Below are 16,411 nucleotides of genomic sequence, written 5' to 3' on the forward strand. Positions count from 1 at the left end.
TTTCAGGCAACACAGAACCTGGCCGTGACGTCTCTGATCACCTAAACACCCCAGCAAATTTGGGGGAGCGGGGTCATACTCTGCTCCTCCTCCTATACCTAGGCCATTCTGCCTTCCTCCTGCTTGCAGTCTACCCCACAGATGTGCTGCGACCCTAAGACAGCAGCTTCCACTGCATTTGGGGATGAAGAGAGAGAGAGAGAGAGTTTGAGCACACTGTCCTCTTTGGGAGGTGTTCTACTTGCAGCGGCAATCAAGACACTGCTCTTTACCCCATTGGTCAGGCTGGTGCCCAACCCCCAACAGTGTTAATTATCAGGCAATTTTCTGCCTAAATGTGGATGTTTAAGCCTAGCCTTCAGCTCCCCACCTTTAAAAATCCTGCTTAATTTTCAGCTCCTCAAATTAATAGATATTCTTGAAAATGCTGAAATTAGCTGCTCTGAGCCTGCTACCTATGCAAAGCAAATATAAAGTGCTACTATTCTAATTTGGTAGTGCATTGTTGCCTTTTTGCAACCCTAACTATGGACAGGTGAAGTGGAGATTCAAACCCAACATGTCTATAAGGATATAGGATTAATCAAAAGCATTGTGCTAAGCATGATATCAATTAATTGAAGGTTGATATCCCTGCTTGGCTGTATTTAACCTCCATGTAAAATGGGAAGGTGGTATTAATTATTTGTGTTCTGGTAGCAACCAAAATGTACCATGTGAGTTTATGAGAGGGATTAGATGATGTGGCTGTTCCTAGTAACAAAGGGACTGAATTTGATGAACTTTGCACAAGTCCTAAAGATCCAGAGTAGTTGAGACAGATCAGTCAAATCTTATGAGCTGCCTAACCATTGAATCTCTCTCTCCTTAGGTACATGCAACTCCCAGGGCATCATTGTGAAATTCATAAACAGCCCTTGTTAGTTTTTTTGTATACGTGTAATTACTATTAATGTGACAACACGTGACAATATGCAACTAGTATCCCCAAAGTCACAGTATAATCCAAAGGGTCTTAAAGGTGCACCATAGACAATACCATGGCAAGGAAGTTTGGTGCCCAGGGCAAAGCCCGCAGTGGCAGCCCACCCTTGCCCCACACACAGATCCAGGGGACACATGCCCTCTTCCCTATGCTTGCCTGGGAGTGCATGCAGTGTCAGGAGCCACCCTCCTCCATACCCATGCCCCCAAAACGATCCACTCATGACTCTGTCCCATGCCCTGCCCCAGCTGGGCAGCGCATATTGGCATCCCTTCATTTCAGCACCCAGGGCAGTCGCCCTTCTCGCCCCTCCTTGCCACGGCACTGACCACAGACATTCACAGCATCCTCCCAGAGTGCTGTATCAACAGCAGGTGACTGGTGGGCAGCTACATGGATTCTCCTGTAAGTCCCTGATAACAGGGAAGACCTTTATACTGTTAACCAGTTTTTCAATTCCTTTATTAATTGTGCATTTTCTTTCCCTTTACTACATGGTACCAGAATCAGAAGCACTGAGATGATGCTTTTATCTCCATTGGGTTCTCTTTTAAAAATGTCCCATTCCTATCTTCAGTAGTAGATGCTGTTTGGAGAATTTACTGTTATTTTTTTTATCTATGGACAGTTTGTGATTTATTTTAAACTGTTCTGAGCCTTTCTGGATAGGGCGGAATATAAGTACTACTATTATTATTGTTGTTTTTGTTGTTGTTAATAATAATTATTAGTAATGTTTTGCGATCTCTGCCACTAAAATTTGCCAGGCTCTACTAAAACAGTATTTTCCATTCACATCACAAATAATCACAGATTTTGATTCTCAAGTTTCCACTGTCAGTGTTTGGTCATCTGACCACTTCAACCGTGAAAAAAAAAATCCCTACCATGCAAATGTGCATGTCTGAGTGATGGTGGAAATTTTGTTATAACTGACACTGCTTTTCTCCGTAAGTCTCAAATTTGTTCCTTCCAGTTAGTGGCATAAAATAGACGATTAATTGTGGTTTTAAAATGACTAAATGTATAGTCTCCATTTTCTTTAAAATTCTTCCAAGCAGATGGTTCCCATCTCTCGAATGATTTTACAGCAATCCTGGGAAAGATAGGAAATGGGACACACATCCTTTTCCCTTCTTAACAGGTTTATGCAATGTGTATGCTGCCACAGAGCAACAGTGAAAAAAACAGACAGCTTTCCACAAAACGAGTCAAAAAGACCTGTGATCTCAATGATTTTCCTCTTTGCCGCCACTCACCCTCATTTTACATTAATTCTCCGTCACTTCATCTGCCAACCACTTTTCTTTTATTTGTCTGTCTCAATTAAACTTGTTCAATGGTGATATATTACAATCCAGAGTTTGATGCTTTCAGCTTGCAAAGGAGCTGAAAATATTAGGAACCCAACATCCAATTAAATTCAATGGAAGCTGGGCTCCCAATGTCAGTCTCCTTAGAAATTCCCCACCTAAATGTCCTGAAAGAAAGAGGTTTTCTGTTTTTTTAAATTGTCTTACCTGAAATAGTTACTTGCGGCAGCAAGGACCACACGGTGGCAAGAGAATTCTATGCTGTCCACACACAAGATTACGTCTGTGAGAGAGTTTTCCAGCCGGAGGTTCTCCAGACCATTCTGAAGAACCATAGAGAGCCCAGTGTCATCAAACTTGACCTTTTCACCATTCGAGACTTCCACAAGGTCCCCCATCTTCCTGGAACAGTCATTGTCCAAAGAGACCAGAGGCTCTTCAGAACTTTTCTCTACCGTGTCACCCATGTTTTAACCAGCACCGTGTCATTCCGTTGGTGCTTCAGTCTAAAAGCTCCTAAGCTTCAGACGAGTCACACTACAGAAGTTAAGCGGATTTCCTGTCCAGGGCTCTCTGCTTATCTATAGCTGTCACACACATACAACAGGAAGCCTTGCACTTTCTCATCCTGTTAACACAAACAAAGGCTGGGTTTTTTTCTCCCCTGTGAATTTCAAGTAATATCAGTGTGTTTAGAAAAGGACTCAAGATGCTTCTGGATGTGAGAAGATTACAAGTGACAGGGAAGGCCTCTTTCCCAAACTGAAATTGATCTGTATTTACTATCCAGATCCATTTGTCCACAATGATAGGTGCACTGTATGGCTTAGCAATCCCTTAACCTACCAGTAAAAACAGCTAATGGAAGCTATTGTAAAGCAGCTATTGTAAATTAAATCTCTTTTTCACATATTTAAAATGTTAATAATTGAGCTGACACCTAAAAGTTTTTTTAGTGTATTCTCACATATTCAGAAATATCTGTTGATTGGTATTGCTGTCCCTTATTAGGTCACAGAAGTATTTGGCATATATTGGAATAATTCCTTTTAAGTTTCTATAGTGAAGAAGCATTTAATTAAACAGGATATTTTTATATAGGCGTGATATATATATATCACGTCTATGTAAAAATATCCTGTTTAGTTTGGTAATTGTGACAAGGGGAAGTTCATGTGGCCAATCGCAATGCTGGCCCATTCCTCTGTCTAGGGCAGTCTGCCCTGTCTCGCCTGCCATGACTTGCTTTTTAATAATACAAGATCAAGTAAGCAGGAGTGTGGCAGGGCACTGTTGATGCCTGCCACTTTAAGGGCTGAGACAACATCCAGCAGGTGCTTGATTGCGGCGGCCATTTTAGATCTATGGCTGCCCATATAAACAGAGCAGTTCGCTGCTGGCAGGCCAGGCAGAAACATCACCTGGCTGCAGGCTGAATGCTACATCTTGGAGGAAAGGGCAGGAGCTTAAGGGGATGGTTTGGAGGCTCCTGGTCCTGTGCGTGACCTAAAACTGCACTCTGCCAGGAGTGGGTGGCTTGGTGGGGCTCTCAGTGGTGCAGAAGCCCCCAGGAAATACCAGGCCAGTTACAACTCTGCTGAAAGGGAGGTCAGGGTACCTTAACCCCTAGCCCCCACATCGTGGGTACAATGGGGCCAGGCACAGCTATAGCCACCCGAGCCCAGGGAGAATGTAAGACCCAGAAGGGGCCAGGCACGGCTATGGCCACCTGAGCCCCACCAGAGAGGGAAGCCCTGTAGCCCCAGTAAGGGGGTGGTGATGTGGAGCCCCAGTGAGGGGGTGGGTGTGGAGCCCCAGTGAGAGGGAAGCCCCAGTGAAGGGGCAGGCACAGGGCTGGGAGCCCAATATGTGCATGTGTGTGTATAGAGTTGCCCGGTGACATAGGGCAGAATTAGCTCAGGGTTTGGCACAAGGCCAGATCACACAGAGTAGGGAAACTCCCAGGAACTGAAGGGACTGCATGGCAAGGCCAGTATGTGAGTAGCAAAGCCTGGTGCCCCAGAGGGGTCGCTTAAGCAGGAGCAGGGCAGTGGAGTGTAGCCCAGTAATAGCAAGCAGCAGCAGCACAGAGTCCCAGCACTGATGCGGGCGCAGCAGCACTGGGAGCAGGGGCTCTGCCCTGCTACCCTCCTCCCCCAGTAACGTGCCCCCCCCGCCCTGGCTGGACAGTTTGTCCCAGCCCCAGCTCCAATCCCTTCTTCCCTCACACCTCTTCCCTCCCCACTCCCCCAACCCCAACAGACTTACCAGCTGGAGGCAGCTGTGTCAGCTGCCTGTTTAGTCTCTGGCCGAATCTCTGAAGCAGCACCAAATCTTTCAGATTCAGCTGAACAGAATTAGGATAGTGATTCAAATCTCTGAAACAAGTCACTGTCCTCCAAATCAGCCAAATCTGAAGCAAATACTTGCCACTTTGCATAGACCTATTAGATAGATAGGTAGATAGATAGATCAATAGATAATTGAGTAGTTAATGAATGGTGTTAAATAACTTAGAACATCAGGGCACCTTGCAAGGCTTATCTTCTTCCCACCCCACCCAGTTATCTTAAGATGGAGGGAATTGTAATTTTAGAGAAGGGAAACCCTTCCAGAGAAAATTGTAATGGATTATGTTAAACTGTGGCATTTAGGATGTGTTTCTAAGTTGAATCAAGATGGCCTAGCATGTATAGCTGAGATTTCTAGGACTTTTTGTTTTGTAAATCTGAATGGAATCATGTTGATTTATACTGGTTGATAATCTGCAGCACATCTAAATTTTTAACAAGGCATTAATATTTTTCCATTTTAATAGCTTATTTTATATTTTGCTCTTACAAAGCTCTGAGGTAAGAGATGGAATGTATAGTTAGTTCCTTTATAATACAGTCCTTAACTATGTTAGCTTTCCTCCTTTAATGTATAGCCAGACACTTCAGTTGAAGAGAATTAAATAAAACCTGAACAGTTGTGATATATAAATACAAGGGTGTAGACAAGGAACTGGAGTCTAAGACTTTAATATGTTATTCTCAGCCAAGCTGACAGCAGTTGAGCAAGTCAATTAACCCTTCTATGCCTCAATTTCCCCATCTGTAATATTAGTCCAAAACTTGCCTTTAAAGAGCTTTTGAACTATTTTTATTTTACAAAATATTACATAGAATATATACACACACACACACTGAACTGTTCCATCCTGCTTCCCATTCAATCTATAGTCACCTGATGAGTCTTATTTTATACTGTGGTTGCAAGCTCCTTGTTTCAGGGAGCATTTTGGTTCTGTATTTATCCAGTGCCTAACACCCAATGATCCTGGTTCATGACTGGGGTACATGGAGCCCAGTGGAACATAAATGGAACATAATCAATACAATATACATATTTGTGTTGTCTTTCAGGTAGTCCTTTTGTTTTCAATCATAGTTAAGTGATAGTTCATTGACAGACCAGTCAGCCTCACCTCAGCCCCTGGAAAAATCATGGAGCAGATCCTCAAGAAATCCATTTCTAAGCATCTGGAGGAGAAGAAGGTGATTACGAACAGTCAGCATGGATTCACCAAGGGCAAGTCATGCCTGATCAACCTGATTGCCTTCTATGATGAGATAATTTGCTCTGTGGATGTAGGTAGTCCAGTGGATGTGGTATACCTTGACTTTAGCAAGGATTATGATATGGTCTCCCACAACATTCTTACAGGCAAACTAAGGAAGAACAGGTTGAATGAATGGACTGTAAGGTGGGCAGAAAACTGGCTGAAGCATCAGGCTAAGAGTATAGTAATCAATGCCTCAATGTCTAGTTGGCAGTTGGTATCAAGTGGAGTGCCTCAGGGGTCAGTCCTGGGGCCAGATGTGTTCAATATCTTCATCAACGACCTGGAAGATGAGATAGAATGCACCCTCAGCAAGATTACAGATGACACCAAGCTGACAGGAGTAGTAGATACATTGGAGAGTAGGGTTAGGATTCAGAGAGACCTAGATAAATTGGAGGACTGGACCAAAAGAAATCTCATGAGGTTCAATAAGGACAAGTATGAAGTCCTGCAGTTAGGACAGAACAATTCCATGCACCAGTAAAGGCTGGGGGCTGACTGGCTGGGCACCAGCTCTGCAGAAAAGGACCTGGGAGTTACAGCGTCTATGAGCCAAACGTGTGCTCCTGGTTGCTAAGGCAGTTAACAGCATACTGGGCTGAATTGGTAGGAACGTTGTGAGCAGATCAAGCAAAATTATTATTCCTCTTTATTCAGCACTGATGAGGCCAAATTTGGAGTACTGTGTTCAGTCCACTACAGAAAGCATGTGAACAAATTGAAGGGAGTTCAGTGGAGGGCAGTGAAAATGGTTAGGGGGCTGGACCACATGACTTCTGAGGAGAGACTGAGGGAACAGGGCTTCTTTGGTCTAGAGAAGAGAAGACTAAAAGGGGATTTAATAGCAGCCTTCAACTAACCTGAAGGGTGATCTGAAGAGGATGGAGCTAGACTGTTCATAGTGGTGGCAGATGACAGAACAAGGAGCAACAGTCTCAAGTTGCAGCAAGGGACATGTGGGTTAGATATTAGGAAAAACTTCCTCGTGTATAGGAAAACACTGGAACAGGTTACCCAGAGAGGTTGTAAAACAGGGATGGGCAATTATTTCAGGCAGAGGGCCACTTACTGAGTTTTGGCAGACCAACTAGGCCCACATGACGGGCAGCCAGGGGCAGATAAATATTAATATTCTAAATTTTTAGGGGCCCCATGGGCTGAATAGAATGGCCTGGTGGGCTGCATTTGGCCTGCAGGCCACATTTTGCCCACCCCGTTGCAGAATCTCCCTCCTTGGAGATTTTTAAAACCTGGCTAGACAAAGCTTTGGCTGGGATAATAACCTTTGCCTTTGGAGACAGTCCTGCTTTGAGCAGGGGGTTGGACTAGGTGACCTCCTGAGGTCCCTTCCACTCCTAATTTTCTATGATCCTATGATTCATTAAAGGAAATGCGAAAAAACCCAACTCCCCAAAAAGAAAATACTCACACTACCCTTTAGTGCCAGGTTTTGTTCCCAGACAGAGCCTTTTCATATAGCAGATGGTGTGTGGTGAGAATGGAACTAGTGAAGATTCTTCTTCTTTTTTCATATGCCTGACTTGGAACATAATTATAAATCCAGTTTAAAGTTAGTTAACCAGTCTAATGCTGTTGAGGAAAGAGAATGTATCTCTATAATATTACCATCAAATTTATACAGAGGGCAGAGTATTGTTATGTGATCCTGCAACCTCCCATGATATTATAGAGATACTATAGTATATAGTAGGTGATATTATAGAGATACATTCTCTTTCCTCAACAGCATTAGACTGGTTAACTAACTTTAAACTGGATTTATAATTATGTTCCAAGTCAGCCATATGAAACTATGAAACTATGACATTCACTAGTGTGGTTTGCTCTTCTGGCTGTTCGGGCGCAGCCATCTCCTTTTGGGTCAACAGCTTGTCTTCTAGGCAGATACCTCGAAAGGTCCCCAGGGATTCTTGTCTGCCATGTCTTGTTGGCGCTGATTATTGTTGGGAGGATGTTTTTTAAGTCCTACCTCCCCTGGTTCCCTCCTTCATCACTCTTGCTTGGCCTCCCATATCGAGGGTCCACCTCCCCTACACCCCACTTTGCACTACCCAGAGATGTTGCTCCTTGGCCATGGCTGAGACGAAGTCCCCTCACCACAGTAAGGGTTTAGCCCTTATATATTCACAGTCCAGTTCAGACAGCATACTATCCTGGTTCAGGCCTCATATCAGCCTGGCTTGGCTATCTATTTGCCCCAGATGCCTTACTCCCAGGTGAGCACCCTTTTCTCCCCATATTGACTCTCAGTGTCTGACTGTTTCGCCTCTCTTTCTCTCTGCAGGCTCACCGCTGTTCCACTCCACACTGGCTGCATCCGGGATCCACTGTCCCATCCCAGATAAGAGTTCAGGCTCCACCGAGCCAGCGTTGTCTGGACATGCCCCCTCCTGGGGTTGCCATCACTCACCCCTGTCAGGGCTGTCAATTGATCCTAGGTACTCTGGGCCTTCCGAAGGACCCACTTCTGGTCCTCCCCGAATGTCGTCTGGTGGGGTTTTTATTCCCCCTTCTGAGGGCTGGCTGGCGAACTGGTGTCAGCATGCCACCATAAAGCATGCTCATGCTAGTGCAGCTGCATATACCAGCTCTCCCGCATCCGGCTGTGACTTCTTCGGCTTTTCTGCCTCTGGTCTCAGCGTAGCCCATCCTCCCATGGTGGCCTCTTTCCCGCTGCACCTTTGACCTTGCCACAAGGTAAATATTGGTTTATGGTAGTGACCCTGCCACAGGTTCATAGTTTGATCAGGCTTGCCATAGTCACATTTTGCAAAACTCCTTATACACCATTTGTACATCAAGTGACCCCACTGGTTATGCCTGGCTCAGATCCAATTTAAAGCTTTCCATGTTTTTCACAGAAGGTCAAAGCCAGGAGACTTTATTGTTGGGTCAGAAATGAGATGTTTATTCCTAATGGTGGTTTCATTCCACATTTTCCTCCAAGCTGCTGCACTGTCATGTCCTACAAGGGCTTGCATATGTGTCCACAAAAGTTTCTGGGAGACCAAGTGGTGAGCTGGGAGGTTCTTTAAATCTGTATGGATGCGGAGGTCTGGGTTGTCATTCATGCGGACAGCCTCTCTGTATGTAGCTTCATCACAACGAATGTCTGGAGGCTAGCACCAGTAACCATTGAATCGGTGTAGACTTCAGGGTTCTGGTGATAGCAAGCATTGCAAAATTTAACTAGACAGCTATGCATTTGATATGAGTACTAGCAGCCCAAACAAATGCACAGTGCCATAGCAGAGGTCCGGAGTACTCCTGCGGTGGCACCCCAGCTCATTCTGGTGAGTTTTTGTACTATGTTCACCCGACTCCTAATCTTCTCAGCTATTTTTCAAAGATGATTATGAAAAGTTAAGGTGCAGTTGAGTGTCACACTATGGAGTTGGATCATGTTGTAATTTTTCTCTGCAAAAAGTAATGTTGAGATGAACATGTAATTTCTGATTGTTGAGATTAAATGCTGAGATGACCGACTTAGTTAGATTTGGTCACAGCCTCCACTTGCAGAAATATTCTACCATTATTGACAAGTCTGACATCTGTGTGTCTTCAATCTCTTTGAAGGTCCTTGCCTGTGTGGTTAGTGCTAGGTCCAATTTCCTCAAAGAGGTAGCAGGCATATCACTTATATAAATGTTGAAAAGAGTTGGGGCAAAAACACTGCAGGAGGCTGTTATTTAGAGTTCTTGGTCTTCTTTCTTTGTCTCACAGGTAGACGTGCATCCATCGGTTGCCGAGAAATGTCCACAAAAGGGAGAGCAGTCTGCCACATAGGAGAAGGTGGGACAGATTTAGCAACAGGCCATGCTTCCAAATAGTATCATATGCTGCAGAAAGGTCAATGTCTCAGTGCCGGTTTTAAGGTTGTGCTGGAAGCCAGCCTTGATTTTTGTGGTGAGGGCAAGCATTTGGTCACAGCAGCTTTGGTACAGCATAAAACAGGCTTGTTCTCAAGGGATGGACGCTTTGTCAATTGAGCTAATCCTTTGCAGGATGAACTGCTTCGGTAATTTGTAAGTTGTACAAAGCAATGCTATTGACCTGTAGCTCCCTGGGTCACTGGCTGGTTTCCCGGGTTTCAGTAGAGCAATAACCATTGCTTCACACCAGATTTGAGGATTTGACCGCTCTCCATCATGTTTGAATATAGGTTCAGAAGCCATTTTTGAGCCATCAGTGAAGATTAAATCACTGCATCCTAGCAGTCCTAGTTTTAGGCAAGCTGTCAGGTGATTGATAGGGCAAGATAATAGATAATGATCATGTGACTGTGAGGGATCACAGCCAAGGGGGAATAAGAACAGGTTTAGGAAGACTGGCTGACATTTTTAATTGGAAGAATTCTTAATAAAAGATATATGTATTTCAAAACTGAAAATATACAGAAAGCTTTTGTTTCTCCTAAATGTGCCTTTCTGTTATCAATGACATATTCTAGACAGTGTTTCCATTTTTTCCCCCCTTTTCACTTTTCCTTTTATTCCTTTCAGTCACTGACTGCATGAATAAAGTGAATAGCATGAATGAAGTTAGAGTTTTTCTCATGATTTCATTTTAGTTCTTTTTGCAGTTTTCCCATGTGTAGGAGGATTTAGAAAGCTGAAAAGATAGCACTACAGTTGGTTTCACGTTCCTTTTTCTGCACACTGAGCATGTCTACATGAGATGTGTAAATGTACATTAGCCTAATTTAATGTGCATTATAGACGCATATCTACATGTGCACACCCTTAATGCACATTAAAAACAGGAAAATTAGGCAAACTGCACCTAAATTTGATACCTGCAAATGCAGGTATCAAATTTATGCAAGATTAGTTAAAGTGCATTAACAAATATGTAAATATGACTTGGCACTAACTTTAATGCTGGGTCTGCCCAGCCACTAAGGGCACACAGCAAAGATACAGGGAGTTGGCACTAACTTTAGTGCCAAGTCCCTGCACATGTAGATATGTGTCAAAAATCACTTAATGTGCATTTGTCAAAAATCATTTAATGCACATTAAATTTAGTTTCACTTAAATGCACATGTAGACATGCCCACTTGGTGCATCTACACATGCATTAATGCAAAGCAATAAACTCTAGATTAGTTTGAGCTGAAGTAAACTACTCCTGGGCAGAGCATCTACACATCCACCTGGGACAGCAGCAATTTATGCCATGGCAGAGCAGCCCTGCATGGCAGGGGGCACTGTGGGTCAGCCCCAGCTCTGAGTGGTGGTGTTGGGCAGCAGAGGGGTGGGCTGGGCTATGACGGTGCTAAAAGTGCCAGGTCATGTGGCTAGGCAGCAGGCAAGAGTCTGCCCCCTGCTTGCAGGGCTGACCAGGCACAATTTACACCCACAGTCAACATCTACATGTGCGCTTTATTGCAGTAAATTACCCCAGCATAAGACAGTTCTGTCACCAACAGTGACATTTTACTCCACAGCTAATTAGTTTACTCCACAGTAAAGTGTATGTGTAGATGCTGCCACTGTTTTGCAAATTCATCACTGAATACATATTCACATTCAGTCGATTCATTCATTCTGGTAAGGGGCGGGTCAAGTTCTTTACTTGCTGCCGTAGGCCTTGACTGCAGAATCAGTGTATTTTCACCCATAGCAGAAAGAGACAGGATTCTGCTGTGCATGCCAGGAGCAGACCTTTCTGTACTAAGCCCAAGGACTCTGTGCCTATCCATGCATTAGGAGTCTGTACCAGGGTGGATTCAAACTAGGGAAAGGTGGCACTGGAAGCTTCAGTCCTATGCAAATTTTCTGGGTTCTTTGCCTCCTTTTCAATGTAAGTCACAGACAAAGCTGGGAAAAATGAAGAAAGCTTCTCAATTTTATCACTGAACAAAGTAAAATGAGTAATCTCCAGGAGCATGTGGGGACTTTTTCTTATTCAACATTTTCCAAAACTGAGGGAGTTTCAGCAAGAGTAGCACAAGGGAAAAAAAGGGAAAGAGAGAGATTTAAAAAAAGAACATTTAGTCCTGGTCATCAGTCCTTTTATTGCTACAGTGCCAAAATATGGGAGAGGAGGGAGAATGAAAATCCAAAGTATTCCTTAAATTATTTGAAGAGAAATTTAAGCTTTTCTCTCCACTGTGAAATGGGGATGATTTCAATATATTTTGAAGAACTCTATCTCCAATTTTTCCATCCAGCTCTGAAGAGAAGCCCTACAGATATACTGGAATTAGAATTCCTAACAGGAAGAACTGAAGAATAGCAGTTCCTCTTTGAGGTGAACCAGGAAATGAAGACTAATTAAAGTAACAAGTTGAGAAACCCACTTTGTCAGATTTCTACTATTAAAGCTATTGTTATTAACTTGTCTGTGCTTCTAAGGGTGGGGATAGAAATAACATTTGAAATCTTTCCAACTCTAATGGACATCAAAACATTTCAGAAACCCAGTGTTTCAGCTGGACAGACATGCAGCTCTTATCATGCCCTTTGGCTGCAATGCTTCAAAGTTGCTGTGGCAGCATGCAATGGCATGCTCTCCAGCCAGGAGAGTGCAACAAAGGGCTGCAGTAACCTGTAATTCCACTACCCCCAGAGGGTGTGGGGAGAAAACCAGACTATCAGTGTTGCTCTGCAGCTCCGTATCTCCCAAGGCTGTGGCTCAAGGTGGAAAGGGAGCAAAGCACTGTGGGTTGCCCTGTGATGATAGTACAACATACAAACATAAGAAGCACCAAACACTTCTTAAGTAACTTTTCATTTGAACAGATACTATTTTGGAATACTTTGGCCATTTCTGGTTCATGTATGTATGTGCCACTCAAACTCTGAAGCACTTCAAAGGCATTTGAAATGTTTCAAATGTGACATCTGTCCATGCCTTAATTGATATTGACCCACCTTCTTTGACTGCCTCACCTGCCCTTTGTTCACCAAGCCATCTCAGGGAGGATTCCTACTGATATTCCAGTTATTACTCACCTTACATTCCTCTGAGGTGCAGGAAGGCAATATTCACTCTTGGACCCTGATAGGTTTCAGCTCCAAGGGGCATGTTTATACAAGACACTACTGAGCAGTCATTACTGCGCATCTGTTTAGTATTTGTATTAGCAAGTACTAAATCAGGGGTGCCAACCTTTTTGAATGTGGGGCCGGATCACAAACCTTTTATCACCCAGTGGGCTGGCGAGCCATATTCAAAGACCTCACAGGAAGTGATATCACATCAGGAAGTGATGTCATGTGATCATTGACACCAATGAAGTTGCAGGAAGTGACAATGAAATGGGTCTGGAAATGTGGTTTAAAATCCAAAATAAAAACAATATAAAGGCAAGAATGAAATAATACCAAACACTTGACTAAAATAAACACTTTTGCTTCTACTCACTTCTCAATGAATGAAAGAAGCATAACGCAAGTCGACAGATCAAATGTGGAAAAGATATCAGCCAGAGTGGAAACTAATCAAAGCAACAAAATATGGGCATTTTTGAGAATAATCTTCAAGAAGATTTACTTTTCTTGAATTAATAACTTGTTAGTAACACATCTTTAACAAGTAGTAACAAGTTGAACCCCCAATCCTGCACAACGAGAAACAGAAACTAACACAATCCAAACACTGGACAGTATTTTTACAAAGATTTTTACCTGCTCCAAATTTAGGTTGGAGCCCAGATCATTCATGCTCTATTCTTGAGCATATTGTTCAGTCTTAAATTAGCATATAGCACAGCTGCAGGGGGATCAGCCACAGCCTTCCCTCCCTGGTCCAGCCCTGCCAGCCCATCCCATCCCCTATCAAGCGGTGGCTTCCCCACGTGCTGCTGCACTTTCCTCCTACCTGCGCCAACCGGTCCCAAAAGGCAGGAGGCTCCACCGCTGCTTCTGCTGACAAGTGCCGACCCAGCCTGGCATCCCCAGCAGCACGTGGGAAGCCAGTTTCAGCCACATGCTGCCCCGGATGGAATGGGCCCAGCCGGGTCAGCACCAGCCAGGAAAAGCAGCATGCAGCTGAAGCTGGCTTCCCATGTGCTGCTGGGGACGGGAGGAGCCCGGCCAGCTCAGCACCGGCCAGCATAAGCAGTGGCGGAGCCATGTGCTACTTGGGACTGACTGGAGCAGGCAGGGGGAAAATGCAGCTGAGCCCCTCTGCTGGCTGGTGCCGACCTGGCCAGGCTCCTCCCGTCCCCAGCAGCACATGGGAATCTGGCTTCAGCTGCATGTGGGTCCCAGGAGGCCAGCTGGATGCCGGGGACAAGGGGCAGAGCCAGAGGAGAAGTAGCAGGCACTGTCCCCAACTCGTCCCATCAGGTGCGGCTGGGGCAGCCCCACGTAGCCCTCGGGGCAGTGGTGGCAGGACCCAGCTCACGTGATGAGCCCGGCCCCACGGGGGTAAGCAGCTCCCCTTCCCTCACTGCCAGCTGGGGCCTGTGGGCCGGCCCTGCCCGCCTCGCCTTGCTGCTGCCACCGCCACTGTGGAGCGTGGAACAGGCGCTAGTACTCCTCGCCTGTCCCGAGCAAGGGACCTCGGGCCAGAGAAAATGGCTTGGCAGGCCACATGGCAGCCCATGGGCCATATGTTAGACAAGCCTGTATTAAATAAATGCACAGTAACGGGAGTTCCTGCTTGGTAGCACCTGCAAACATCTTTTAGGTGATGCTACTGTGCAGTAGACTAATAATACTCGTGCTATGATGTGCTACTGTGCAGTACTTTTCAGCTACTGTGCAGTCAGTGTCTTGTGTAGATGCACCCATGGAGTACAAACAGAGATAGAGGTTTTGGAAGCTGTCTAACGGAATTAATGGAAATCATGGGAGTTGTCTGACTGAGTCCCTCCAGTGGCTGAGAAAAACCAAGCTAGAAGCTGCACAGCACTGGGAAGCTGGGAAATCCACATTTCCAAAGGAATATGACACTAGTTCTTAAGCTTGGTAAGCTGTATGCTAACAGACAATGAATCTGTGATGTGTATTTATGGAAGTGTTGTTTCAGATCATTTTTACTAGCTTGCCTTTTTGCTTCCAAAGTGTGTATAGCTGAACTTGAACTTTACAGGTAGAAAGGACTGAAAAAATAGAACTACCACATTTTAGGTGGCTCTCGTGCAGACTGCAAGAATAAACAGGAAGGAAACAAGAAACCTCCCTCCCTGTTTACCCTGGATGGTTAGATTATTGTCTACCAGTTCTACACAACTTCTTTATTTTCTCCTTTATTATCTCAGAGGTGAAATGCAATTGAAATGCATCAGCTGTAATTCCTGCTTGCACTGTATTTGTGGCTAGGAATCTCCTCCCTTCTGAGGCTCCATCTTCACTACTAATTTGATGTCCTGCAGGTTCCAAGTATACAAAAAACCTGGGTCAAGCCCCTGAAAATCATGGTATTGGATTAAAAATCCTAGTATCTTTTTACTTGCTTTCATGTTTTGGATCCTTTACAGTTCATCTTTTCAAGCTTTATTCTGTAACCATGAGGATGAGAAAGTTGTGTCTTGTTTTGTTTTTAAATGAGAGCTGTGATATTCATATACTCACCTGCTTCCAAAAGCTGGGGCTTTAAGCAGGACACCAAGTACTTCAAGATTTGTAGTCAAGTTGTGAGGATTAGCAACACTGAATGCTGCTGGTGGGAACGGAAACCACACTGCAACTAAGTTGGCTGATAACTGTGATGTTATAAGCACCCTTACCATTATTTGCTGTTGAGAGAAGGTAGTATACTGTTTTCAGGAAATGTTGACTTGCCCTAATACTGCTTGATATCTCCAGTCTTATCTCCCTCCATGAGAACACATTGGATATATTTTTAACTGTTACAATTGTTCCTTTTCTACTAAGTGATTTTCCTTTCTTCTTTTGTTTTTATCACCAGATTAAGAGTCTGTTTTTGTAGGGCTCCTTAAAAATGCCAGGATCCCTAGGGAAAGATTCACACCAAATAAGTAATCAGTCAGTTATCATTATTTGGACAGGCACTAGTAGCATCAAACAGCAATGCATAACCAAGAGGCAGTGTGTTTTTCCATGGCTGTGGGCTGATGGAACAAAAGAATCAATCATCTTTAGGATGTCTAAGATCTGGGCACTTAGCTCTCCTTAAAACAGGATGGTTTTTGTTGATGAAACAGATCTGCCAGTCACCAGTAATTTAAACAAGTAAAACCTGTAGTGATACATGCCTTAATCCTGGGTAATTCTCCCTGTAGCTAAATCTATTGTTGTTACTTTCTAGTAACAGGTTCCAAAGCAATGTCTCTTTTCAGCTTTCAAAGCATTTTTTTTGGCTGCAGTCTGTCATTTCTCATTAAATTAATTAATTGCCATATAAATCAACTAGTTAATTTGGTGGAATCAGAGCATTGGTCTGTGAGGGAGGAAGAGGAGGAACACAGTGTTAGTTTGTACAAACCTTGGCTTGTTCACATTGAAATTACCTGCATTCGCACAAGATAAATTAACCAGTTAGGTAATGCTTAATCTGTACTCCTGTCTG

The 16,411-nt window shown here is 44.1% G+C and overlaps 1 protein-coding gene across 1 annotated transcript in view; it reads right to left on the reverse strand.

Annotated features, from left to right (window-relative positions):
• Positions 1–2,828, reverse strand: part of KLHL6 (kelch like family member 6) — a 32,287-nt gene extending 29,459 nt beyond the window's left edge. The window contains exon 1 of the mRNA XM_019542932.1: positions 2,506–2,828. Coding sequence (XP_019398477.1) covers positions 2,506–2,765 — 260 coding nt within the window. The 5' untranslated portion in view covers positions 2,766–2,828. The remainder of the gene's footprint in view (positions 1–2,505) is intronic.
• Positions 2,829–16,411: the final 13,583 nt, after the last annotated feature.

Source organism: Crocodylus porosus, unplaced genomic scaffold, assembly GCF_001723895.1.
Source record: "Crocodylus porosus isolate Cpor-Errol unplaced genomic scaffold, CroPor_comp1, whole genome shotgun sequence".
NCBI lineage: Eukaryota > Metazoa > Chordata > Crocodylia > Crocodylidae > Crocodylus > Crocodylus porosus.